General features: G+C 37.4%; 2 protein-coding genes across 3 annotated transcripts in view; one reads left to right on the top strand and one right to left on the bottom strand.

Annotated features, from left to right (window-relative positions):
• Klhl13 (kelch like family member 13) overlaps positions 1-27,294 on the bottom strand; it is a 585,186-nt gene that overhangs the window by 439,059 nt on the left and 118,833 nt on the right. The gene's annotated exons all lie outside the window — the stretch shown is intronic.
• Wdr44 (WD repeat domain 44) overlaps positions 1-27,294 on the top strand; it is a 91,999-nt gene that overhangs the window by 62,771 nt on the left and 1,934 nt on the right. The window contains exons 12-19 of the mRNA XM_051178445.1: positions 1,051-1,115; positions 10,379-10,492; positions 17,424-17,546; positions 21,966-22,157; positions 22,317-22,418; positions 22,620-22,735; positions 23,739-23,866; positions 25,238-25,372. Coding sequence (XP_051034402.1) covers positions 1,051-1,115; positions 10,379-10,492; positions 17,424-17,546; positions 21,966-22,157; positions 22,317-22,418; positions 22,620-22,735; positions 23,739-23,866; positions 25,238-25,372 — 975 coding nt within the window. The remainder of the gene's footprint in view (positions 1-1,050; positions 1,116-10,378; positions 10,493-17,423; positions 17,547-21,965; positions 22,158-22,316; positions 22,419-22,619; positions 22,736-23,738; positions 23,867-25,237; positions 25,373-27,294) is intronic.

The raw sequence follows: 27,294 nt of genomic DNA, 5'->3' as shown, positions 1-27,294 counted from the left end.
CTCTCTCTCTCTCTCTCTCTCTCTCTCTCTCTCTCTCTCTCTCTCTCTCTTTTTTTTTCTATTCCTAACCGGGCTCAATCTTCCTAGTCACACGTGTTTTCCTTTCCTCCCCCTGGTTTTCTCCTACTTCTCTCTCCATTCTCTGCCCCCCCGCTTCCCCTGTGCTCTGGGGGACTTGTCCCTTCCCGGTTCTGTGAGGGACTTTATATGAATCTCTTAGAATACACCTTGTATCCTAGTTCCTCTGGTGATGTGAATTATAGGCTGGTGATTGTTTGGGGATTTCTTGGTACTAGAAACTGTACCTAGGTCCTCAAGTATACCAGGCATCTATCATTAAGCTCTATAATTAAGCTATATTCTCAACCTCAATATGCCTCCCACTTAAAAAAAAAGAAATTATCATGTGACAGCATCTCACTTTGATGCTAACTCTAGCATTAAACTGCCTTTGTAGCTCAGCCAGACCTTGAATTTAGGATATCCTTGCTCTTGAGTATCTGAGATAATGGGGCTGTGCCAACACTAGCCCTGGGGACCCTATATTCTTTAGAAAACCTTTGTGAATTGCCTTAATGTATGTCATAGTGCATAACTGAAGATGGTGATGTATTTGACAAGTTGAAAGGGGTTGCTTTTAGAGTGAGTGAGCATTTCTTCTTCTGCCTGGTCATTTCTTGTTCTATCAGAGCCAAAAAAGACTATTTGAGTTGCCTTTGAAACGTGACCTCAGCTCAGACCTTTTCTTGGCCTTTTGTTGTTTCCCGTTGCTACTTTTTGTAACTAGTTAGAATGTGTTAACTATGGATAATAAATATTAAATGATACTTTGTTTAATAATTTAAGGAACTGGTTAAGCTGTTTTATTAAAAGTAATCAAAATTAAAAAGTTGATGTGTGGGTGCTTGTGTGGTTATCATTCACATTTAGAAAATATGTTTTTCCAGGGTATTATAGTCTATGACTATTATTATTTCAGAATATTTTTGTTGGTAGATTAGTGTATATACATGTATGCTTTTTTTAAACAATTACTAATCTTGTTTTTAGGCCGTGTGTCACCGTCACCATCTCAGGAAAGTCTAAGTTCATCAAAATCTGACACAGACACAGGGGTATGTTCAAGTTTTATGGTTACTTTTGTTAAATTCTATGATTTATTTGATGTCCTAAAATAGTTTTCAATTATAAATAAGCTCCACCAAGGTATTTAATTAAAATTACCATAGTAATATTAAAAGGGTTTCTTCTATTAGTATTCCCAAGTGAAAAATTATCAAGAAGTTTAAGATTGCCAAATTGTAAATAATATTATTCAAGGTACCAACCTATTGATGCATACTTAAATAAAACATGATCACTTTCCCTCAATCCAGGTTTAATATTTTTAAAATAATAATTTTATAGTTTAATTATAGTTAAATTCTTCTGATGTCCTTTTATTTTCTCCAGGAAAAAAGATACTTCTTAATATTGCATCATATTGCCTTTTTAACTAATTCTAATACTCTGGTGTCTGTTAGTTCTGATCTGTGTCCTAAATACTCTTTCACATCATTATCTTTTCCTATGTGTTTCCTTTGTCCAGAATGCCCTGTCTCAATTCAGCTCAGATATCTTATGTCCTCTTATTAGTTTCCCTAAATTCAGGAGGCAAAATTACTACTCAGTGTGTTTTAATAACATGCCATATGTAGTTTTTTTATATTTATATTGCTTACCATATCTTCCTTCTATTTAGACTTTGGACTAATCCTTGACAGCTGACTGTAATAGATGTGCAGTCAGCATTGACCTCCTGCTTCTGTGCATTTAGTCTAAGTTTTTCCCTTACCTGGATGCTCCTAGTCTCCGTTCTTTCCATTCAAACTATGCCCATTATTCATGGACCACTTTTTCTCTGAAGCCTTCACTCACTAATGCATAGTGACAATTTTAACTGCTTTACTTGAGGGAAAGGGGTTTCTGTATTTATTAGTTTCATTTACTATAAAACTTCTAGTTATTTATCGCTTTTGAAAGACCTAGATTGCATAAGACTGTCTTGTATATTTTTAACAGCTTATAGATTAATAACTACTTCTATCTAGCCTCCCTGCCCCAAATTCTAAGGGTAATTACAATGTTAATTGAGTACATGACATCATAAATGATAACCAGTCAACTTCTTTAATACAAATGTTAGTCATTTTTCTTATACTATTTGATTTTTTTTCTTCTGAAATAGTTGAGTAATCTATCATTTTCTGGAAAAGGTCATTGATACTGTTTTGACTTTAGTCACTCTCAAAACAGCTGACAGAGGCCTACATTTCACATCTTTTGGGGTTTGGTGTCTAGAATTATTTTTTAATCTAACTCTAGATACAGTAGAGATGCACGCTTAGCTTGGCCTGCTATCTAAATGCGTAAAGACTTGTAGTGTTGGCATTAGCATGGACTTTTAGTCTTTTGGTTTCTAAGAATCCATAGTTGGACAAGAGTATAATGTGGTGATTCTATGTAAAATTTCTTCTTAATGCTCTAAGATGTAAGGGTACCTTTTTACCTAGATACTAGTTTTTTTCTTGGATAAACTTTTGTTCAATATACTTAGTGAAATGTTGATAAATACTAATAAAACTTAACTGCTGCTTAAAATTTTGGAGAACAAGTCACTAAAATTTTGAGGGGGGAAATTATTAGAATCTAAAATTTGAATAAAGGGAACTATCAATCTTGAAGGGATTGAAAATTTGTGTGACATTTGTGTACATAACATTTTATAAATCTATACTTTACTGCTATTAATAACTATAAAGAAAAAAGCTTTGAAATGCTAATTAACAGTTTCACAGTTAATAAATATAGCATCAGAATTAATATCTAGCTGTATCTCTATAACCTGTGCACTTAAGTATTATGTATCCTTGTTGTCATCTTGATATGTGGGACTTGTCTTCATTCAGTCCAAAAATACTTATTATTGAGTTCCTCCCATATATTAATTACTACTTAAAGAACTGGAGAAATAGTAAACAAAGAAAGAAGACAAACTATGTTAAAAGGATTATGGAAGAATATAATTTTATACAACACATTATTGAGGACCATCAAAATGGTTCAATAAGTAAATGTGCTCCCCAATAAGCTGATGAGCTGAGTTGGATTCCCAGGACCCACATACTAGAAAGAGAGAACCAACTCCCATGAATTGTACTCTGACTTGCATGTTCTCATACACATACACAAATAAAGTAATGTAATAAAAAAAGTTTTAAAGATACTTTATTGAGTTATGACATATATACTTAACATATATGAGTTTGGAGATAAATGTACAAACATGAAAGCATAAACACAGTGAATACCAAATATTTACCCATCAACTCCAGTTGTTTCTTCATTCCCTTTATTTATTAATTTTGTGATAAGAACTTGAAAACTACCAATTTACAAAAAGTGTGTAATACAGTTTTAACTATAATCATTGTTCTGTGCTCTCCAGTAGTTACTAATTTTATATAACTGAAACTTTATACCCTTTGAGTAATACTATCTAGTTTATCTTTTCCTGATGCCTGGAAACCCCATATTCTGCTTCTGTGAATTGAATTATGTTATGTTACATTTATCATTTATGTGGTATGATATAGTATCTTCCCTTCTATATCTAGCTTATTTTACTTATCTTCTACGCTCATTCTTGTTATAACAAATGGCAGCATTTTCCTATTAGAATAAATAGCATTCTATGATGTGTAGAAGCCATTTACTTTATCTGTTCCTCTGTCATTGGATAGTTGGATTACTCACATGTCTTCACTGCAGTGAACATGATAGTGCAAATCTTTTAGATCCTGACTTTAATTCCTTTGGATGTACACCAGAAAATGGGATTACCGGATCACATAGAAGCTCTATTTTTAATTTTCTGAGGAATCTCCATACTGCCTTCCCTGGTGGCTGAACTGATCAACATTCCTACCAGCAGTGTATAGAGTTACATTTTCTCCAAATTCTTGACAGCCTTTACCAGTATTTTTTTATTAAAATAATTTTTCCATATAATATATTCTTTTAACAGCTCCCCCTCCCTCAGCTCCTCCCATATCATCCCTACCTTACTACCCATCCAAGTCCATGCTATCTTTCTCTCTCTTTAGAAAACAAACAGGAATTTTTTAAAAAGGAATTTTAAAAAGCACAAGAAACACATATGCACCAACAAAACCCATAAAAACACAAAACCAGAAACTGTAATACACAAACAAAAGACCAGTAAGTTAAAAAAAAATTCCAAAACAAATCAATGCAAAAAAAAAAAAAACATTCCTAAAGTACCATTGAATTCATGTTGTGTTGGCTATCTACTTCTGGGCATGGGGCCTGCCTTTAAGTGTGGCTTTTATACTGGGTGAGACTCAATCAGGTTGGTTACTCCCACTAATTTTATGCCTTTATTGTACCATCATATCTAGCAGGGAGGTCACCATTGTATATTTCTGGGTTTGTAGCTGCATTTTTTATGATAGCCATTGTGACAGCTGTAGGAAAATACATTATTATATATTTTACCTGCAGTGATACAGATGAGATCACACTAATAAGTGATGCTGAATGCCTTTGTGCATAGCTGTTCACCATTTGTATGTTTTCTTTGGAGCATGCCTGTCAGTTCCTTTAATGTTTTTTTCTTCGTTGTTGTTATTTTTCTGTTCTTTTCCTTTTCACATGAGTGTGTGTGTGTGTGTGTGTGTGTGTGTGTGTGTGTGTGTGTGTGTGTGTGTGCATGTGCATGCATGTGTGTTGGGAGTGGAACTTTGGGCTTTCTTCATGCTAGGCAACTACTCTAACTCTGAGCCACATTGGACCTTTGGACCATTTCTAATTGAGTTTGATTTTACTGTGCAGTTGTAGAGTTCTATATAAAACTTTATAAGATATTTGGATGACAAGTAGTTGCCTCCATTTCTGTAGTTGCTATTTCATGTGCTCAATTGTTTACTTTTTTTTTGGTTTTCAAGACACGGCTTCTCTGTATAGCCATGGAATTCACTCTGTAGACCAGGCTGGCCTCAGAGTCACAGAGATCCACCTACCTCTGTCTCCTAAGTGCTGGGATTAAAGTCTTTCACCATCACCACCTGGGGGATGATGACTTTACATGCAAAAAGTTTTTGACTTTGATGTCTCTCCTTGTTTGGGGACATGTGCAAAACTCTCAGTGGATACTCAAAACTGTGGGTATAATAAAACCATATATTTGCAATGTTTTTTTTTCTTTTACATGTAGACCTATGAGGAAGCTTAATTTACACATTTAGGCATACAAGATTTAATAATGCATAATGAAACAACATACAGTAATATGCTGTAATAAAATGATATAAATGTTCTGTCTCTCTTGAAAGAGTCAAACAAGTAACAGTTTTTGATGGTTGGTAAGTGAGATTGCAGAGTGTTACACTGAGAATAAAGGAGGGTCACTGCAATCTCACGAGTGTCGTTTTCCTTTTCCAATTTTTTTTGGTTGCATAACTAATAAATCATTGTCAGACCCAATGCCTAGAAGATTTTTCCTTGTATTTCCTGGAGTTTTCACTGTCTAGGCTTTACAGTCGATTCTTTACTACAATTTTGATTGATTTTTATGAAGGACAAAAAAATAAGACTCCAAATTCATTCTGTTTGTTTGTTTTGACCCAGGGTTTCTCTGTAGCAGCCCTGGCTATCCTGGAGCTCTCTCTGTAAACCAGGCTGGACTTGACTTCATAGAGATCCACCTCTGAGGTGCTGGAATTTAAGGTGTGTGCCACCACCACCCAGCTCTCCAGATTCATTCTTTTGGGTAGAGGAAAATTAAAAACATAAAGCAAGAGTTCCAGTACAGGCTCAAAAACAATACAGAGAAACCCTGTCTCGAAAAACCAAAAAAAAAAAAACAAGGTACCAGAGTAAGAAACATGCAAGCAAAGCTTCACCCAAAGCTGGTCATTTGTGCAAAGTCTTCTGAAGGTGGTAAGGAAGTTATCCTCTTTATATCTAGAAGGAAGTATAGCTTCAAGGCAGGTCTACTGTGTTCAAGAAATAGCATCCAAGTCTGGGTACCTGGATCAAGAGGACAAGGGGAAGAATTAAGTGACAGAGGTATGAGTTTAGACCATTATCAAGAATATGTGGAGCCGGGCGTTGGTGGTGCACTCAGCACTCAGGAGGCAGGGGCAGGTGGTTCTCTGTGAGTTCAAGGCTAGCCTGGTCTACATAGCTAGTTCCAGAACAACTAGGGCTGTTAACACAGAAACCCTGTCTGGGGGGGGGGGGGGAGAAAGAAAAAAATGGAATATGTGGATGCTGAGAATCAAACTATCAAACCTGGATCTTCTGGAAGATCAGCCAATGTTCTTAATATTGTAATTCAAAACAAAACAAAACAAAAACCAGGAGAAAAAGATGCCAGGCAACAGAGCTCATGTGGAGGTTTTTGTTTTGTTTTGTTTTTAATGAGGAGAAGGGGAATGGGGAAATGGGGGAGGAGATGCAGGAGACTAGCCTCTGTGGATCCAGGGACAGGAACAGCAGAAGAGAAAACAGAGGTGGCCAGAGAGACAGGCAGAGAAAGAGAGGAGCGAGAGTGATGGAAGGTGGGCAGGGCCCTTTTGAAAGGGAAGGTAGTGAATGTGCACAGGTGGTGCTCTTAGTGGATGCAGTTGAGGATGTTTCCTGTCAGAACTCTAAGGGCAGGCCAGTACAGATGCCTGAATACTTAACCTCTGAGATGTTGCTTTAGGCCAAGGGGACGTTATTTAAATAGTCAAGAAAACCAAGTTGAATACATATCTAATCTGTAATCTGAAACATTGTGAGCACCAATATGATTCCACAAATAGAAAGTTCCAATGACTTGAAACTTTTCTCAGGCATAAGATGATTAAAAATAGAGCTGGTGTGGTGGTGCACACCTTTAATCCCAGCATTGAGGAGGCAGAGGCAGGCAGATAGGAGTTTGAGGTCAGCCTAGTCTACAGAATGAGTTCCAAGAGAGCCCAGAACAATCAAAAAATTATTTAAAATGTTGAGAGACTGGAGGTAGAGTGTAATGGCTCTGGATTAGATCTCCAGCACAAAAACGTCAAGGAGAAGAAAATGCATGTTTCAAAAATGATCTGATGGTGGGTAGAGGGCAGAGGGCTGGGCGGATGATTAAGAATACTTGTTACCCTTGCAGAGGACCTAGATTCAATTTTCTGCACCAGCATGGTGGCTCACACCCATCCCAAACTCCAGTGTCATGGGACCTAATACCCTCTTCTGACCTCCAAGATATAAGGCATATACTTGCAATACATATGTACACACACGCCAACATACACACATATATATACATCCAGGTAAAACGTACACATAAAATAAAAATAAATCTTTAAAAAATCTTAAAGAGGCCTGGAATCACTGCTGGGGAAAATGCATTTAGGAGATAATGAAAAATTAGTAATTACAAAGGAAGAAATTGGCTTTTATGCAATGGGACAAGAATATTAATGTTATGTCTTTTATTGGGGCTCACTAATCTGAAAGTAAAATTTGGAGAAGAAGTTGTTACCTAGCAGTGATTGGCAAAAAGCCCAGAGATTAGTGTTCTGGTCTGCCTGCATGGTTGCTGTGAAGATATTCTTACAAAGTTCTTTTAAAGTTCTCTATAAGCCTGGAAGTATAGTACAGTATTAAGAGCCTTTGTCTAACATGCATGGGCCCCTGGATTCCATCTCCAGCACCAAATGCCACACTCCAGTATAGACAAATAATATTCATTGCTTTTTCCCTACTCCATGACTATTGCCCTAGTTCAAGCCCTCGTTTTTTACTGCATTTTATTACTTTGATCATTTTTATTATTAAATGTAATTACAACATTTCCCCCAATTCCCTTTCTTCTTCCACCCCCCCCACACACTGCATTCTCTCAAATACCCAAGTACCAGGCCTCTTTTTAATTGTTCTCTCTCTCTCTCTGTCTTTCTCTCACACACTCTCTCTCTCTCTCTCTCTCTCATGCACACACACTCTCTCTGTCTATCTCTCACACACTCTCTCACTTACTCACTCATACACACAGGTAAATATATTACTATAACCTACTGATTATGGTGAATGTTGCTTATGTGTACATGAATTCAGTACATGAATGAGCACTTGATTATACAAGCAATTGGGGGGTTCATCCCTGGGAATAAGACTATTCTCCCTCTCTCAAAATCTATTAGTTGCATGTAATTGTTTGTCGTGTGGTGGGGCCCCATGACATTCCTACTTCTTCATTACATGTCTTTTCAGGTATTTGTTCAGGTCTTATAGGAATAAAATAGAGATATCATGAATGAAGCTTCTCTGTCATTTCTAGTACATTTGATCTCACAGAAGATATCCTGGTCCTCTGGCTCTTAAAGTCTTTCTGCTCCCTCTTCCTCAGTGCTCCCTAACTCTTATGTATAGGAGTTGTGATGTGGATATAGCCACTGGGACTATGCACCCTATGATCAGTTTTTCTTTCCATTTGGACTTGTTATGATTTGCTGTAATGGTCTCTGCCTGTTTTGAATAGAAGTTTCCTTGGTGGAGGCTGTGAGCTATACTTACCTGTGGGTAAAAGGATAAGTATTTAGAATGCAATTAGAAATTATGCTGGTTTAGTAAAGTGACAGCAATAGTTTCTCTTCTAAGATTCATGACCTCACAAGACTCAGATAGTTAGCTAGGTTTCTAGTACCAGGCTTGAATTCCTTCCTTTTTAGTAGGCCTTAAATCCAATTATAGTTGTTGGTTATTGCCAAGTTAGGAATGCCACTGTTACAGTCTTAGGGATATCCCATAGTACTTATTATTGTGGTTCATAGCCTTCTCAGATTGCTTGCTTCCCCTGGCAACTTGCATAGCTCTTTTTTAAACATGAAAGTTAGTCCTCAGGGAGGAGACTTTCAAGTGAAACCCAGCTGAGATCTTCCTAGACATGTATTCTTAAAATTATTGTTCTTCTGCCTCCATTTGATTCATCCAAGCAGTCTTTGAAATTGTTCAGTTTTCTTTTGAAAGTTCTAGTCAGAACCTTGCCTTTTCCTTTTCAGAACTCTATATTGGTTCTCAGTGTCCTTGTACATACACCAAGACTGTTGAGCTACAAGTTTGAGGTCCTTCATGAAGTGGTCTCACAGTACTTTTGTAACTTACTATCTTTTCATAGTTCTGTAAACTTTTCTCTTTATCCTCGTCCTAGCCACTCTTTCCTAGACATGAAAGGCTTAGCTGGCACTACGTGTTTTCTTTCATGCTACATGCTCTGATTCAGTTGAGAGATAAATAAATCTGGACTTCTAGTTAGATAACTGCCAGATGGTGGTGGCACATGCCCTTAATCCCAGCACTCAGGAGACAGAGGCAGACATATCTCTGTGAGTTTGAGGCTAGCATGGTCTACAAAGCAAGTTCAAGGACAGCCAGGGCCACACAAAGAAACTCTGTCTAAAAACAAAACAAAATTTATGTTATACCTTGATTCTCTTGTTCATAGGTGGCTATGTGACCTTCTAATGTGTTATTTGGACCGCAGAACTTTTCTTAATGTCTCCATATTCGTAGTGTTATGCCTATTTCAAAGAGTTGCTAGGATTCTTTCAGATGATGAATACACAGAACAAGCACCAGCTAAATTTGGCATGCATGTTTGGCATTATTTTCTACACACTTCTGTCACATAACAGGAACCTAACTAAGATGGCTTAAATAATGAGGCAGTGAGTCTAGAAGTGAGGTTTCTCAGGGTTAGTTAGCTTAGTAGTATCATTAAGGACACAGAGTCCCACCAACTTTCTGCTTTTTATTCTTTTATCTTGGGCCTTCCCCTGCCTTATGGTCGGAAGAAGGCAACTACTGTCTTAAATATCACATGGAAACAACAACGTTCAGAGGCAAAAAAGAGAAATGTCTCTTAAGTGAGCTCTGTTTGAACACACCCTGTGGCTAAACTGGTCATCCTTGGGAAATGAAGTAAGCTAATCTTAAATTAGTTTTAGCCTAGTCATGACTCAACCCCTTCCTTGAGCTTCCCCTACTCTTGAAGAAACAGATCCTAAGAAACGGACAAAAAAGGGGGCTCTTTATGAGAGGGAAGAGTATGATAGCAGGGTATATTGCCCAGAAATGATTCTAATTTGTTAATGCGTGGAGAGAAAGATAGGTGATAAGTAGTAAATCAGCATCAACAGGGAAGTCTACTTTGGGTGCCTTGAGATTTCAGTTGGGCATCATACAGACGGATGAGAGAACAGGTGGGTGGGGGAAATCTGAAGTTCTTGTTTTGATAGCATTGCCCCTCAGTTTTAAAGTTTGTTTTATGTCTAACTAGGTATGTAGCGGAACCGACGAAGACCCAGATGACAAAAATGCACCATTTCGGCAACGGCCATTTTGTAAATATAAAGGACATACTGCTGATCTCCTTGATCTTTCATGGTCTAAAGTAAGAAAATATTTAATTTATGCATTAATTCCATATGACTTTTACATTAGAATTTTAAAATGTCTTATTTGTATGATTGTTACACTAGTGAGTATAGGCTGTCAACTTTGTGGAAGTTATTTATAGTTTATCTGATTTCTTCAACGAGTAATTTCAAGTGTTGATATTGCTTAACAGTTTACATCTATGTATTATTTTCCATTTGCTTTTAATATGCAGTGATTTTCAGAAAGAAATGATCCTTCACAAAATGGATATGACTTCAGTATAAAGTTCAAATTGGCTCCATCTTCAAGTCTGCCTTAGGACTAACTTGCTACCTTCATGCAATTATTCATTTTTCATTAAAAGTTCATTTTGTGATATTTTTCCCATAGAGCGATAGTGTAACAGCAGTAAAGGGACAATTTTTGCAACTGAATACATCAATACTTTTTCTAAAAATTGAAGATGTCTTAAATTTTAAATAAGGTATTTAAATATGAAACACCTTAGCGTTTTTGCTTGGTACCTTATACTCTGTCAGGAGTCAGTATCTAAAATGTATTTAAAATTGAAGAGAGAAAATAGTATTTGAATATGTTGACTTGAGAATAATAAACTGCATTAATTAGACAGTAATACCGGGGATATAGAAATGACACCTATATATTTTAATTATGTCAGAAAAAAACGTTGTGTAGCACAGAAATATTAATGGTATATTTTGGTAAACTAAATCAAGCTGCACCTAAGCTATGCTTGCTTGTTCATTTGTTTTGTTGAGAATGAGTCTCTATAGGTGAGGGTGAGCTGACACTCTGTGACCCAGGTTGATATCACACTCACTGAGATGCTCAGACTGAGTCTCTATAGGTGAGGGTGAGCTGACACTCTGTGACCCAGGTTGATATCACACTCACTGAGATGCTCCCATCTCTGCCTCTGCCCCCACTTCTATCTACTTCGCCTGCTGAGTACCAGGGTTATAGGTTTCGGTCAACATTGCCTGCTATGTACCACCTTTGAGTCAGCCCACTTGTGAATTGCTGATTCTCTTTAGGTGTTCTGGGTGTTTTATATAACCCATCTGTCATATTCTCTCTCTCTCTCTCTCTCTCTCTCTCTCTCTCTCTCTCTCTCTCTCTCCCTCTCCCTCTCCCTCTCCCTCTCCCCCCATTTCTCTGGTAGTCTGCTATTTAAACCAAACACCTTGCAAACTTGAGGATCTGAGTTTGATCCCAAAAATTCACAGTAAATGAGGAAAGCCAGGCATTATGGCACACATTTTAATTGCAGCACTGATAAGAAGAGATACATAGACCCATGGGGCTCTCTGGTAAGCCAGCCTAGCCTGCTCAGAAAGTTCAAGAAAAAGACTCTGTCTCATAAGTAAGTAGCAACACCTGAGGAGCAGCACCTAACGTTGTTCTCTGCTCTCCACAGGCATGTACACACACATTTACATGCACACAAATAAACACAAAATAGGAACAGAGCCATTTTTCGAAAACTTTATTTTGAAGTTTTATTTTTAAAATTATATTTATTTGTTTGTTTGTTTGTTTATGTATATATGTGGACATATGTACCAGTGTGTTCATATGGAAGCCAGAGGACAAGTGGGAGTCAGTTCTCTCCTACCTTATGTGTTCCAGCGATCGAACTCTGGTCATCTGGCTTAACAGCAAGCTCCTTTAACCCCTGAGTCATCTCCATGCCCCAAGAACCTTTTTCTATACAAATAAAAAGGTTTATGTCTTAGTTGACACATATCAATTATACATAATTAATAAAGTACATAATATGTGTATATAAAAGATAGTAATTAAAAATCAGATAATTGACATCTCTACCTCCTTAGAGATTTACCATTTTCAATTCAGTGCCTTCAGACTCCTCTTTTCTAGTTATTTACAAAATCTACAATAAATTGTTATAAATTACAGACACCATCCTGTGCTAAGGAATACAAAAACTTATTCCTCTAACCTAATTGCATTTTGGTACAACACTAAACAGACTCAGCAAGTCATGTGTCCCATCCCCCCCACACACATGCCGTGTGTGTGTGTGTGTGTGTGTGTGTGTGTGTGTGAGAGAGAGAGAGAGAGAGAGAGAGAGAGAGAGAGAGAGAGAGAGGTGGGGGGAGTAATTTAGTCAAAGAAAAAGAGACCATCTGTTCAAGGGGGAATTAGGGGAGCACAGGAGGGGTTGATTGAAGGGAAAATGGGAGGGTTTGGAGAGGGGAAAGAAAAGGGGGAAGTGATTTAATTATATTAATTAAAATGAAAGAATCAACTGAGTTCCTACAAACATCTGCCTACTAGATATTCTGTATTTCAGATTCACTCAAAACATATATGTTATTCACTTAACCACCTAATCAGGAGCCTATCTCTGGAGCCAGACTCCCAGGATTCATATTCTAACTACTTTGCCCCTTCTATTTGTGGGATCTTTGTCCATTTTCCTTAACTTTACCATACCTCACCTGCAAAACAGGCATAATAAAAGTAGCATCCTTGCAGAGTTATAGGGAAAGAGTAACTGAATAAATACAAAGCACTTACATGAGGCTAGAGAGATAGCTCAGCAGTTAAGAGCACTTGCTGCTTTTACAGACGACCTGGGTTCCATTTCCAATACCCACATGGTGGCTTACAACCATCTGCCTCTCCAATCCCAAGGGATCCAACAGCCTCTTCTTGCCTCCGTGGGTACCAGATAGGTATGCAGTACTCATACATTCAAACATCAAAACACTCAAAAACATAAATAAAATTTAAAAAAATGTATCTCCTTAGGACATAGTAAATGCCCAATTAACATTACCTGTGAATGGGACTGGAGATATGGCTCAGTAGTTAAGACAGTACTGCTCCTCACAGAGATCCTAAGTTTGGTTTCCTTCATCTACATGGAGCAGCTTACAACTGCCTATAACCAGCTTTAACAGGATACAGTACCTTTGTTGTCCATGAGCAACTACACGTAACGTGCAAAATAACCCCCATACACACAAACACATACACACAATTAAAAATTTATGTATATATATTTATTATTTTTTCTTATTTTACATATCAACCCCAGTTCAGTTAAAAATTTTAAAAATAAAAACATGATCTGTGAATGTGCCAGTAGAGGATTTTAGGCACCAAGGACCCCAAACTTAAGTATTTTACATGTGTTCTCTATTTGTGTTATCAAGACAGGTGAGAACTCTGATGTTAACAAGGAATTGCAAGAGCAGATTTGTATGAGTTAAGGAGCATGCTACCAGGAGGAGGAGGGAGTTGAAGTCACACTCCATGTCTGTAGATCAGTACTCTCTTGCCTCATCCCCATATCACAATAGCTCACCACCTTACAAAAGTTGAAAATGCTGGACATATTGCAAAAAGTTAAGAATCATCAATTCTTCCTTCCTCTCCTGCATCCTTTACAAATTTTGTAGGTCACAGAAATGTACTTAGTATCAGTCTATATACTTGCCTTATGATTGGTGCCAATTTGTAAGCTGAGAGTTTCTGATTCTTGATATTATGAATACTAGTCATAAAAAGATAAATACAGAAAACAAACCTTGAAATCTTTGGGTAAGTTATTCACTGTGTGTGTGTGTGTGTGTGTGTGTGTGTGTGTGTGTGTGTGTGTGTGTGTGTGTGTGTGTGCGCGCGCACGCGCGCGCGCATGTGCATTGGGGCAGGGCAGATGACAGTCTTAGGTATTGTTCCTTAGGCAGCATCCACCTTTGTTTTATATCCAAATATGTTTATTGGGCCATATCCCACTCATCATGAATCAGGTGCTTTTGATGCTGCCTCCTCCTACAGCCTTTCCTGACAATGAAAATGAGTATGGACTTGTTTCACTGAATTGTTCCTTCAGCTATCTTACCAGGTTTTTAATTAATTTTTGAGATTACATCACTTCCCTGTTTCCTTTCTTCCCTCTAACCACCCCACATGTACCACCCCTGTCTTGTGTTTGATTTCAGTCATGGACTTTTTCTTTTATTGTTGTTACATGCTCTGTCTCTCTCTGTCTCTGTTTCTGTCTCTCTGTCTTTCTCTCTGTGTCTGTCTCTATCTCTCTATCTGTGTGTGTGTGTGTGTGTGTGTGTGTGTGTGTGTGTGTGTGTGTTCCTAAATACATAAATACAACCAGCTCAATATAATATGATGTTACTGGTACGTTATGTTTTGGATAACAAATTGGTGTGCTTTTCCATGGGAAAGACCTAACTGCTACTGTCTTAATTACTTTTCTATTGCTTCGATGAGACACCATAACCATGGAAGCCTATAAAAGAAAGCATTTGACTAGGGGCTTGCTTACAGTTTCAAAGGCTTAGTCCATTCTCATCGTGGCAGGGAGCATGGCAGCAGGTAGGAAGACATGGCACTGGAGCAGTAGCTTAGCATTTACGTGTTGAGACAAGAGAGAGTTACCTGGAAATGGCTTGGGCTTTTAAAACCTGAAAGTGCACTCCTTGGTGGCACATCTCCAACAAGGCCACAGCTCCTAATCCTTCCCAAATAGTTCCTCCATCTGTGAACCAAGCATTCAAATATATGATCCTATAGGGTCTGTTATCATTCAAACCACCATAGATTTCTAGATCTCATTTAACCTGGTAAAGGGTAGTGGCCAAATCTTATTTTACTGTTATTTCTCTTCCATGTCTATCAGAATCTCTGTTTGTAGTGAGTTTCCTATTTTTTTAAATACTTGTTTATGCCAGCCAACACAATATTATTTCATAGAGTAAAAATCCCATGTAGTAAAAGGATTTTTCATCGTGTAGCTGAAAGGACTGTATCTCCTGATCCATCTAAGGATTGTAAGTCCAGTTGTATACAGAATTTCAGTTTGAATATGCTTTATTTGATGCCTGTGGCCAGTGATTAGTTTAAGAAATTATTTCAGGGATGGAGAGATGGCTCAGCAGTTAATAGCACAGGTTGCTCTTCCCAGGGACCTGGGTTCAATTCCCAGCACCCACATGATGGTTCCCAACTATATGTTTCAGTTCCAGGGGATCTAACACCCTCTTCAGGCCTTTATGGGCACGAGATCTGAACATGGTGCCCAGTCATACATGTAGGCAAAGCATTCATACACATTAAAATTAAAGAAATTAATTTCATTTAGTGAGAATCTATTGAACCAAACCCATTGTAATAGTAGAATAAAATTTAATGTGACTTTAGCATATTCATTTAATATTTTCAGAATGTATCATATATCATGTGCTTAAAGCAAGAACTGAATAAAGCCAAATTTTATTTGAGTTATATTAGTTGGTTGGTTGGCTGGCTGGCTTCTTTGGGTGCTAACCATATCATAGACTCTGCTACTGAGCTACATTCACAGCACTAAAGAAAGCTAGTATTAAAGAGCATTGGGCTGTAAGATTCATGCCATTAACCCACAGGAAATTAGAATACAAACTATAGATGCTCTTTAAAACTTGTCTGGAACTAGGTTATCTTTGAAAGTAAAAATAATTGATAGATTCTTCCAAAGTCTAGTATAAATCTTTCAAATTTCTCGTCCTTGTTTTCCTCTCCATTTCTCAATACTGAGGGTCAATCCTAGAGCCAGTTCTAGCTAGGACTTGCAAGTGTGGCTCTAAAACTCTATGTTTTAATGATAAGGTATAATATCTACTTAAAATGGGTATTTTAAATGTATTCTATAGAATCGCTCATTATACTTATATAGCCAAATAAATATTTGCAGTTGGTCTTTTTGCTGATTTTTTTATTATTTTTGAAGACAGGATCTCTTGTAGCCTGGCATCCTCGAATAACTATGTAACTAAGGATGACTTTGGACTCCTGATTCTTTTGCCACCACATCTACGAGCTGCCACACACATAAAGATTAAGTGTTTATAATAACTTTGAGCAAATGACAAAGCATATTGTTGCTTTTTTGCACTCTTCAAAACAGAGTTAGAGCCTAGACCTGGAGTCAAACCATTTGCTCTTGAACCCTAGCTCTACCACTGACAGGTTGTAATCTTAGGCAAGTTCTTTTTCTGTCCTTAATTGTTCTCAGTTGTCAACAAGGTGAAAATAATCTGCCCACCTCATAGACTTGCTGTATAGTGCTAAGAACAAAGCTTTTATCAAATTGTATGTACTCAGTAGATATGTTACTAACTTGATTTGTTGGTCATCTTAGATGTTTCAGAAAATTAGAGTCCCTCTGAGTTTCCTCATTCAGTGTAATATACCCTTTAAACAGATGAGTTTCAGAAGTTATTGGATTTTGCCAGCTGAGAGTTTGTGATGGGTAGATGCTTGGTTCCATGGTAACTGGTCCAATATAATGCCTAAGTCAGTTACCCTACTTCTTCTAGTTCAGAAAATTCCATGATGTATTCTGAGAAACTTGACAGTTTCTGTTCTCCAATTTTCTTGCCTAGAGTGTGACAGGAGCCAATAACTTTTTATTCCTGTGCTGCATTACATAGTAATCTTTTTGAAGACATTTTAAGTGACAGTTAGTATCCATATAAGTTAGAATTCACCAACGGTTCTGGTATGAAAACTAAACTGAAATAATCAAGTTAATTGATATCATATATTCATAGCTAAGTTTAAACTTGTGCATTTGGTTAAAAGAGCTAAAGTATTCCTAATCATCTGCTAGTACCTGACATACTGTCATACATTGTAAGATTCACAGTAATATGACAACAGGTAATGCTAAAATGTCTTAGAGTCAATGAAATACACTAGATAATAATTTGAGAGAACAATAAAGTTTTCAAGTGAATTGAAATAGTCGTGTTCTTTATGATTCTGCAGATAGCAATAACAGTATATAAAACTAAACCTGGAAAATAAAACTGTTATTCTAGTTAAATTTTATTGTGTAAGTCATTTTTTTCATATACACAGTAATAAAGTAACTGTTACCATTTTCTCCATAGAACTACTTTCTGCTCTCTTCTTCTATGGATAAAACAGTCAGGTTATGGCACATTTCTAGAAGAGAATGCCTTTGCTGTTTTCAACATATAGATTTTGTCACTGCCATCGCTTTCCATCCAAGAGTAAGTAAGCATTTATATACTCTTTGCCATACTAAATAGAGATGAAGGGATTTGATTTCTGTGGGGAATAGTTGGGACTACAGGATAAAAAAAAATTTTAGTAACCACATAACTGAGAACAACTTAAATTAGTGTTCTATTTTGCTTTAAAAATGGAAAGGAAGCTGGGTGTTGTGACACAAGCGTTCAATCCCTGCATCAGAGAGACCCTTGTGAGTTTGAGGCCAGCATAGTCTATATAGTAAGTTTTAAGACAGTCAGGACTACCAAGAGAATCCATGTCTCAAAAAATGGGGAAAGGGACTGAGAATGTAGCTTAGTAGGGTATTTGCTTAGCAAGCAGGAAGCTCTAATTTCAGTAGTAAGTACTGCAAAAACTGGGTGTGGTGATATATGCCTGTGTTCAAATTCTGGGAGGAGGTCAGAAGTTCACAGTCACTCTCGACTACACAAAGACTTTGAGGCTAGTCTGGGATACATGAGACCCTGTCAATCAGTCAGTCAGTTGTTGTAAAATAAATATTCTAATAATCTGCATTACAAGTGGAAATCAGATAGAGTAGTAAAAGTCATCCCAAATCCTTAATAACATATGAAATATAAATACAGTATATACTAGAGATGGGAAATATTGGAGATAGAAATAGAAAAATAGCAGCCAAACATGATATTGCATGCTTGTAATCCCAGCTTGCTTGAAGCTGAGTCAGGAGAATCACTAGTTTAAGGCCAGGCTGGGCTATGTAACAAGACACCATCCCTAAAAGGAGGAAACAATAGGTGTAAAATGGTAAAGTTAAGTATATAGGTGAGAATTGTGGAAGTGAGACAAAATACAAAAAACCGAAATGGGTAATGACAAGATTTCATCATATGATATCCTGAATTAATATTTAGGGTCTTGAAACACTGTTAATAGTGTGTGTGTGTGTGTGTGTGTGTGTGTGTGTGTGTGTGTGTGTGTGTGATATGTGTGTATGTTTATATGCATGTGTGTGCACTTGTGTGTATACATGTGCATGTGTGGATATACTTGCCATTGTACTCACTAGTGGAAGCTAAGGTCAACATTAGATTAATTATCTTCCTTTGTCACACTCTACCTTATTTTTTAATAACTAATAAACTTTTATTACGGTGTGTTTTAATGGGTATTTTTGCATGTATATCTGTGTATCACATGTATCAAACCAGAAAGGGTGTTGGAACCCTCAGAACTTGAATTATAGGTGCTTGTGGATGCTAGAAATTGCACCTGTGTCCTCTGGTAGAGCAGCCAGTGCTCTTAACTGCTAAGCCATCTCTCCAAACCTACCTTAGTTTTTGTGTGAGTCTCTCTCGCTGAACCTAGAGCTCACTGTTCTGGCTAGATAGGCTAGCCAGCAAGCTCTCTAGAATCTACCTGTCTTGTCCCCTACCCCAGCACTGGGGTTACAGACTTGTGCTGACATACCCAACTTTTATGAAGGGATCAGAACTCAAGTTCTCCTGCTTGGATAGCAAGCACTTTACCAAAAGGAGCCATCTCCCCAGCTCTTGTTGTTTGTTATTTACTGTTTTGTGATCAGGTCTCACTATGTTGCTCTGGCTCACATCAAAATTCTGGCCTCAAGTGATCCTCCTGCTTCAACCTTTTTGAGTAGTTGAGGCAACATACATATGTTGCTGATCCTGGCTCACATTGTTGTTCCTTTTTATTCATTTTCAATCTAGAAAATCCTTTAATAACTACCCCTAGAAACCGAGTACTTCACTAAGTATGATGGTGCATGTCTGGAATTCCAGCAGTCAGGAGGTTGAGGCAAGATGATCATGAATATGGGGCCCACCTGAGCTACAAATTTCAGGGTAGCATGAAATTTAGTCTTGACAAAAAAAAAAACAATATGTAATTTTATTTCAACCAAAGACATGGAACTGTAGATGCCTTATACCTTTATGGTACAGAGCCATAAATATTTAAAGCTGAATTAGTTTTAGATTTTGGCAGATGTAAGCACAAGGAAGAATACTCACTGTCAGATTAAAATAGGTGGAGGACTTGAGCTGGCTCTAAATTGACTTTCTCTCCCATAGTTTGGTGAATGGCTACCTTTCTCGTCGAGTCATGCGTCTCTATTTGTTTAATGCTCATTATCTTTTGCAGTGCAACATTCAGTCGTTTTCCCATTTCTTCTTTTTCCTCAAATTGGGAGAAATCACTTACTTTTCCTCTTGGTGAAATTGCTCTCCCTAGGCAAGCCTATAGTATAGCATAGGCACTAATAATTCTAAATTTTAAAAGGCGGCACTAATAATTCTAAATTTTAAAAGGCTTAAGAATAGCCAGGCATTGGCGGTGAATGACTTTAATTCCAGCACTTGGGAGGCAGAGGCAGGCGGATCTCTGTGAGTTTGAGGCCATCCTGGTCTACAGAACTACTTCCAGGACAGGCTCCAAAGCTACGCTGAGAAACCCTGTCTCAAAAAAACAAAAATAAAGAAATAAATGACTTAAGAACACTTGAAAATTAAAATGGTATAATCTGTGTTTGTATCTTATTAGTTTTGACTATGAAACTAGTAGAATGTTCTTTCTAAATAATTTCCTTATCCCTTTCCTTAGATAAGATAAAGGATGGAATTTATACCTAGCAATAATTGAGCAAAATCTCTCCACTATTGAAATAGCTTGTGCAGAAGGAAATACTAGTTTCCAATAGTCTTCTATATAGTTTTTTATTATTGAGAGTTTGTCAATTATTTTTACAATTTTCTTTGAAAACCTAAAAGCTATGATTCAAAAATGTCCACTAACATGTTCTTATACGATGTGACTCTAGTGTTACCTGGGGAAAAAGTAACAAACATCTAAATAGAATAAAAAATTGGAGACATGTGCTGATATTTAAATAAAATTTAAAATTTGAATTCTAAGATGAAAAAAAAATTTTTTTGTTTTCTGAGGCAGGGTTTCTCTGTGTGACAGCTCTGGCTGTCCTGAAAAATCACTCTGTAGATCAGGCTAGCCTGGAACTCACAGAGATCTACCTGCCTCTGACTCTTGAGTGCTGGGATTAAAGGCATGTGCACCACTCCCCAGCCCAAGATGAAATATTTTTAATTTGTTCAGCTATTCTGGTAAATGCTAAGTACAGTTACTAAAACATAGCTTCAAGAATGTCCATCTTGTATAGATCATCCATGACAGGCTTCAACAGTGAATTAAATGTCTTGTGTGAAGAAAATGTCCTAGTTATTGATATGTATTCATTGTGTTTGGGGGGGGGTTAGCTGTAGTGTATATGTGTACAGTCTCATATTATTTTTGAGACAGTTTCTGATTTAACGTGGAGCTTTCCAAATTGTCTAGACTAGTTGGCCAGGAAGCTCTAGGGAAGCCTTTCTCTAACCCTCGGTACTAAAGTCACCGATGTGTGCCATTACCGTGTATGTGGGTGCTAGGGATCCAAACTCAGGTACTTACGCTTTACTGACTGAGCAATCTCCCCAGCCCCTAGTAAGTAGTTATCACATCACCAGAATTCAACCCAGCTGAGTAGTAGTACTAGCTTAGTTTACAGAGGATCTTTCAACCTTGACTCTATTGACATTCTTTGTCAATAGCTACCCTGTCTGTCAATAGCTACCCTGTCTGTATATTGTAGCACTTCTGGCCTCTATTTACAGTAGTAACATCTTCCCCTACACTAGACTATGACAATCAGAAATGTCTCCTGACATTGCTGGAGCCAGTTTCATTAGATACAGAACCTCCTAATCTGCAATTCAGTATCAGAGTTCCTGAAATACAGGTCCAATTTCTAACTGGTGTTAGCCTTGTATCTCAGTGTTACACGTGTCCATGAAACATGTTTGGTATAAGATAGTGTTTCCCAAAGTATACCCAAAGGCAGTCCAGGGTGAAGTAAATTAAAAGCCATTGCCCACTTTATCCCCTTTTTGGAGATTCAAAATACAGGTTAAGAATCCTATAAAGTTTTTACATTCCAGAATTCCTTAAACTTAAATGATTGTAGAACATTATTTCATATGATACTTACTCTAACATTTATAGTAACATCTATATCGTGGAAAAAGTTTAAGGATATGATGAAGTGATTCAAATTCTGTTTCACCAACCTGAAAGCTGACTTGTTTAATTGTTGTCATTTTTAGTACACAAAATGATGCTGGCTTGAAGACTAGTACTTTGTGGTTAGGTATAAATGTTGCTCCCTGATAGATTCCTTGCTTTCATGCATGAGGCCCTGCCCTGACTCCCTAGTACCCAGCCTTCAAAATAAAAAGAAAATAACAGTAGCATGCTTTTCAAGTAAGATTTTATTTTTGAACATTATTTCAAATCACCTAATGTGTTCATTAGCTGAGCTTCCCCTGCTGTGAAAATAAAAGCATTCTGTTTTACCACCATTTTAGGATGACAGGTACTTTCTCAGTGGATCATTGGACGGAAAGCTCCGCCTCTGGAACATCCCTGACAAAAAAGTGGCTTTATGGAATGAAGTAGATGGTCAGACAAAATTGATCACAGCTGCCAATTTCTGTCAGAATGGCAAATATGCAGTAATTGGGACATATGATGGTAGATGCATTTTCTATGATACAGAGGTAAGAACCTTGTAGTTTCAGACAAGTTATTTCTACCCTCTAGCCTTTAACTGCCTTATCTATGAGATAGGGCAAAAAAGGTAATATCTGAGACTTAGAAAAAATGATCCTTGAGGTTTCTTCTAATTCTGACATTTTTAATTTATGGTTTTGTTTTAGCACTTGAAATACCATACACAAATACATGTACGATCTACTAGAGGACGCAACAAGGTTGGAAGAAAAATTACTGGCATTGAACCTCTACCTGGAGAAAATAAGGTACTGTGGCATTCAAAACCATCTCTCCACACTTTGTATTGATTCTTGAAAGTTACTATTAATATCTGGGCAATATTATAGGAGAATACTGCTGTTTGTAGTTGTGCTATTTATTTACTTGGAGTTTAGCACTTTTTGGTGTTATGGCTTAATTTAGATTACAAGATGATATTTTTAACTTTGTGTTTGCTTTACTTTTAGATACTGGTCACCTCAAATGACTCCAGAATAAGACTATATGATCTCAGAGACCTATCACTGTCCATGAAGTATAAGGGTTATGTCAATAGCAGCAGCCAGATCAAAGCAAGTTTCAGGTAAATTGGCATTGAGAAATCCCCAAAAGTATGGCATTTCTTCACTCCCTGTTTTTCATTATATAAGGCTTTTAAGTCTTTAACATTTTTATAACTGGTATCACATGTATCATCATACAGTGCTTACTTTTTCTATTTTCATGTTAGGCAAGAAAACTATCCCTGTTTTGCAAATAAAGAAAGCAAAACCCAGAATGTTAAATTATTGACCTAAAATCATAGTTGTCAGAGACATGCTTAGAAAATTCTTAGCTCCAGAATGTTTGCTTCTCAACTTTTATGTAAGCCTTTAACAGCCACTGTACCCCACCACCACTACACACATACATATTGTCTTGATCCCTTTAGATGCAGGAGACAAGAAAGCATTTTATCGCCCTAAAGTGAAGTACTGTGTCATTATCATTTCAATTCTTAATTTGGGACTTGTATGCTCTCCTGAAATAGGATTACCTGCCTGGCTTTTCTTCTTTCTAATTCTGCTATCAACTCTTCTCAAAAATCAGTTATTTTCTTCTTTAAGTCCCCAATAATTGTCCAGCCATTCAACTGGTAAACTATTCTGCTTCTGGTATCCTTTCAGTCACTAGTTCTCCTAGAGTGGATTAACCCACATCACAGTTACCAGGGCTTTAATGAAAGTAGTAATGCTGGTAGAGTTCTGGATAGCATGATGAGGCCCTGGGTTGGGTCCTTGGCACTAATTATGTTCAAAATGTGAACATTAGCTTGCATCCCTGTGTCTGAAAAGATTAGCCTGATTATCTTGAAAGACAGTATAGCCATTATAAATAACAGTACTAGAACAAGTGAGTTAGCAATGAGCAACAACATCAAAAAAGCCTGGCTCAGCACCAACATACCTTCAGAGTAAGGAGATAGATCTAGTTTTCAAGAGTCTTCCTCAGGTGTTGTTTTAGATATTTTAAATTAGGAAGCACTGATAGAAGGAAACCTTGATTTTTTTTCTGTTTATTTTTTGACCTGTCCTGCTCAAATATAGCCATGACTTTACTTACCTCGTTAGCGGTTCAGAAGATAAATATGTTTATATCTGGAGTACTTACCATGACCTAAGCAAGTTTACTTCAGTCAGGAGAGATCGTAATGACTTCTGGGAAGGTATTAAAGGTAAGCAAATGCAGCTTACTTATATATATGCGCCTTATTATAAAGGAGTAGAGATTTGTTGTGACCGCACTATGCTGGAAACATAGATGGACGTATTTATGTCTTTCCACTATGTCAGAATTTATAGAATAACAGTAAACTCACAAGTTTCAACAGTTTTGTTGGCTGCAATTTCCCAAGAAGTCCCAGTTTCCTTTGATAGCTGGCCTTTAGCCAACACAGGTTCTTTTGTCCCAATTCTTCAGAATTATTACTTGTGTGGGGTAGTGTGGGTGGCATCGTTCCACACATGACACTGTCCAAGTGTAGAGGCCAGAGAACAACTTTGTGGAGTCATGGGTTTCAGGGACCAAACTCAGATCACTAGGCTGGTGTAACAAGAACCTTTACCAACTGGGCATCTCGCTGACCCTTGTCTTCCAATCACACATTGCACACGACACAGCAATTAGTAGCTTATAGAGTGGCTACAAAATGGTTAAAAAGGTCACAAAGTTCAAGGAATCTTTACTGGGGCAGAGGCAGATAGATGCAAAGAGTCACTGAGGTAGTTAGATAATACATTAAGGGAGGCTAAGCAGAGCAACCCACAGCCAAACTATGAAAGTGCAGAACTGAAAAACAGGTGACAGGCAGGCAATTCAAGTGGGACACTTCAAGCAGGGGGACTAAGCTGAGCTTAAGCTTACAATTAGGAGTTCTCTATTTTTGACATAGACCAGGTGGTCAGATAGCCGTTCACTGGCTTCGTAACCATTGCCATTAAAGTGGTAGATAGGTTCTATCTTTTTTTATAGGACCCAGATGAGAGTATCCCACCTTTCAATGTGTTCACTAAGTTCTGGGGCCCATTTTTTCCCTGATATAATTTTAATAAGCTCTTGTAGTCATATGCTTCCAGTCTACTTTGATGAGTTTGTAGGTGCTACCCTTGTAGCTTTAATAACATAAAAGTCTGTGTTTGTAGTTGGTGCTGGATGGGCCATGGTATCTATGTGTACAAATAAGATGTAAAGTCATCCTGCCTCTGCATTTCTATTCAAATTGAAATCAACTCTGTTTTGTAATATGGAGCCACCCAGATCAAGACATGGAAAAACAACCTGATCTTCAGGACATACTAGAAGTTTAGCAATTATCACTGGTTGTGTTTCAATAGCAGACTTTTTTGTTTTTCTGTACCAACAAAAAATTATCCTTACCTAAAATTTGAAAAGTATGAAGCATAGATCCTATATGAGACAGTGTTTTAAAAATATTTCTGGGTTTTAAATTAATCTTATGTTTTAAAAGATCTTTTTCATATTCTCATTTTTGTCTTGATGTTTGGTATAAAATTTCTCAGTTACCCTGAAATAAATTTTTTCCCAGCACATAATGCAGTTGTCACGTCAGCCATCTTTGCTCCAAACCCAAGTTTGATGTTATCCTTGGATATGCAGTCTGAAAAGTTAGAAGGGACTGATAAAAGTGAAGATTCTGAAGTTTTGGAGAGCACATCTACTGGTAAGTGCCTATATTTTCTTTGTCCTCTTTATTTATTTCTAGCCACCATAAGATCGTATGCATATAAAGAACATTTCTTGTGTACAGTGTAACCGTTGTTAAATACCCATTCTGAGCATTCCAGTAACATGTTTCTTGCAAGGGTTACACCTTTAAATTCATCTAGGAATTTTGGAAAATTGGGAGTTCATCATTTTTGGAGGCAACATTCCCTGAAGAGAAACCAAAATGAGGCCAGCAAGATTGCTTAGCCAGTAAAGGCCCCTGCTGCCAAGCATGACACCTTAGTTCGATCCCCAGAACTCACATGATAGAGGGAAAGACTCTCTGACCTGCTTAGAATATCATAACATGCTTCCCATGGATAAGTGATAGAATCAGAAATTTAAATGAGAACAAGGTTTTGTAAATACAACTTTAATCAACTTCTACACAAACCGCAGAGACTCGAAGTGCTCTATTTAATGTAGTATTGTCACTTCCTAGGGTAGTGTTTGCTTGCTTTTAGTCAGTGCTTAATAGTCATTTGCTGCCTGAACTAATGATTCAAATGAAGGCAAAGTTCTGCTTTCTACAGATGCCTACCATCTTCATATAGGTACCTGTTCACTCACCTGCAAGTTTGGGTCGTTCTTAACATTTGCTTTGAGAATGAATGGTAGGGCTGGAGAGATGGCTCAGCCGTTAAAGGCTAGGCTCACAACCAAAAACATAAGAGAATGAATGGTAATTTCAGTTATTTGTTTATTTATTTATTTATTTACTTACTTGTTTGTTTTGAGACAAGGTCTCACTATGTATCCCTGGCTGACCTAGAACTTGATTTGTAAACCAGGCTGGTCTTGACTTCACAGAGATCAGCCTCCCAAAGTGCTGGAATCAATTTTAGGTGTTTAAAATGCTCAGAAGAGAAAGTGAAAGGAAACTGTCAAAAATAAGAGTGACTGTACCAAGAAAGTATATAAAATTTTCTCTGTTAATCCTACAGAGTATGGTTAAGACCATGCATACATGAACCAATTGTTAGAGAAAGTAAACTGTCTTCAGAAAAGCAGTCTTAGAAATACATTCTTAAACATTTTTGCACCCTACAGAGAGACCTTTTACAGGGCCATAAAATCACAGCAATAAAATAGGATGTACAAATGTGCTTTTGTTTTGTTTCTGTTTTTTGAGACAGGGTTTCTTTGTGTCACAGCCCTGATTGTCCTGGAGCTCATTTTGTAGATCAGGCTGCCTCAAACTCACAGAGTTCTGTCTGCCTGAATATTTGTATTAAATGTATGGGCCACCATGCCTGTCTTCAGAGGGTGCTTCTTTTTAAAGTACTTGAATTGCTGGAAAGTTCTTAAGTACCTTCAATTAAATGTCCCAATAATGTCATTTATACTACCCATTTCACTTAATATGCTATTCTGTCTGAAGAATACTCTAAGAAACAATGATGAATTCCGGCCTAGCACTAAATGCCTGTTTGGAGACAATGCATAGAATATTTTTTAAAAGCCTCTCAAAACTGAATCACATTAACAAGGCTCCATAAACTCTCTAGACCCCTTTTGAAGATTTACAACTTTTAATGGATTATTTCCAAATTTGTACCTGTCTAGGTATATCTAAGATTAAACTGGTAACTCTGGGTATGGGACCATAGAACACATCCAGTGGCCTTCTCTCTTTATTCCTGACATTTGACAGTTTGGGCTTTCCTGTATTCCCTCCCACCCCAGGTTGGGGTGATGTGGCTTTCACTGTGTAATAAGAATTAAAGACAATGTACTATAGTACCCTCATTCTGGAGCTCAAGCTTACCTGGGACTCACTGTAAGTTGAGGCTGGCCTCCTCAAACCCCTGCCCCACCTGCTTAATGCTGAGATTCCAGCCATTGTCAGGCACTATTATTGAATCTCAATAAAGAATT

Source organism: Phodopus roborovskii, unplaced genomic scaffold (assembly GCF_943737965.1).
Source record: "Phodopus roborovskii unplaced genomic scaffold, PHOROB, whole genome shotgun sequence".
Classification (NCBI taxonomy): Eukaryota; Metazoa; Chordata; class Mammalia; order Rodentia; family Cricetidae; genus Phodopus; species Phodopus roborovskii.
This window is presented reverse-complemented; position numbering and strand designations above follow the sequence as displayed.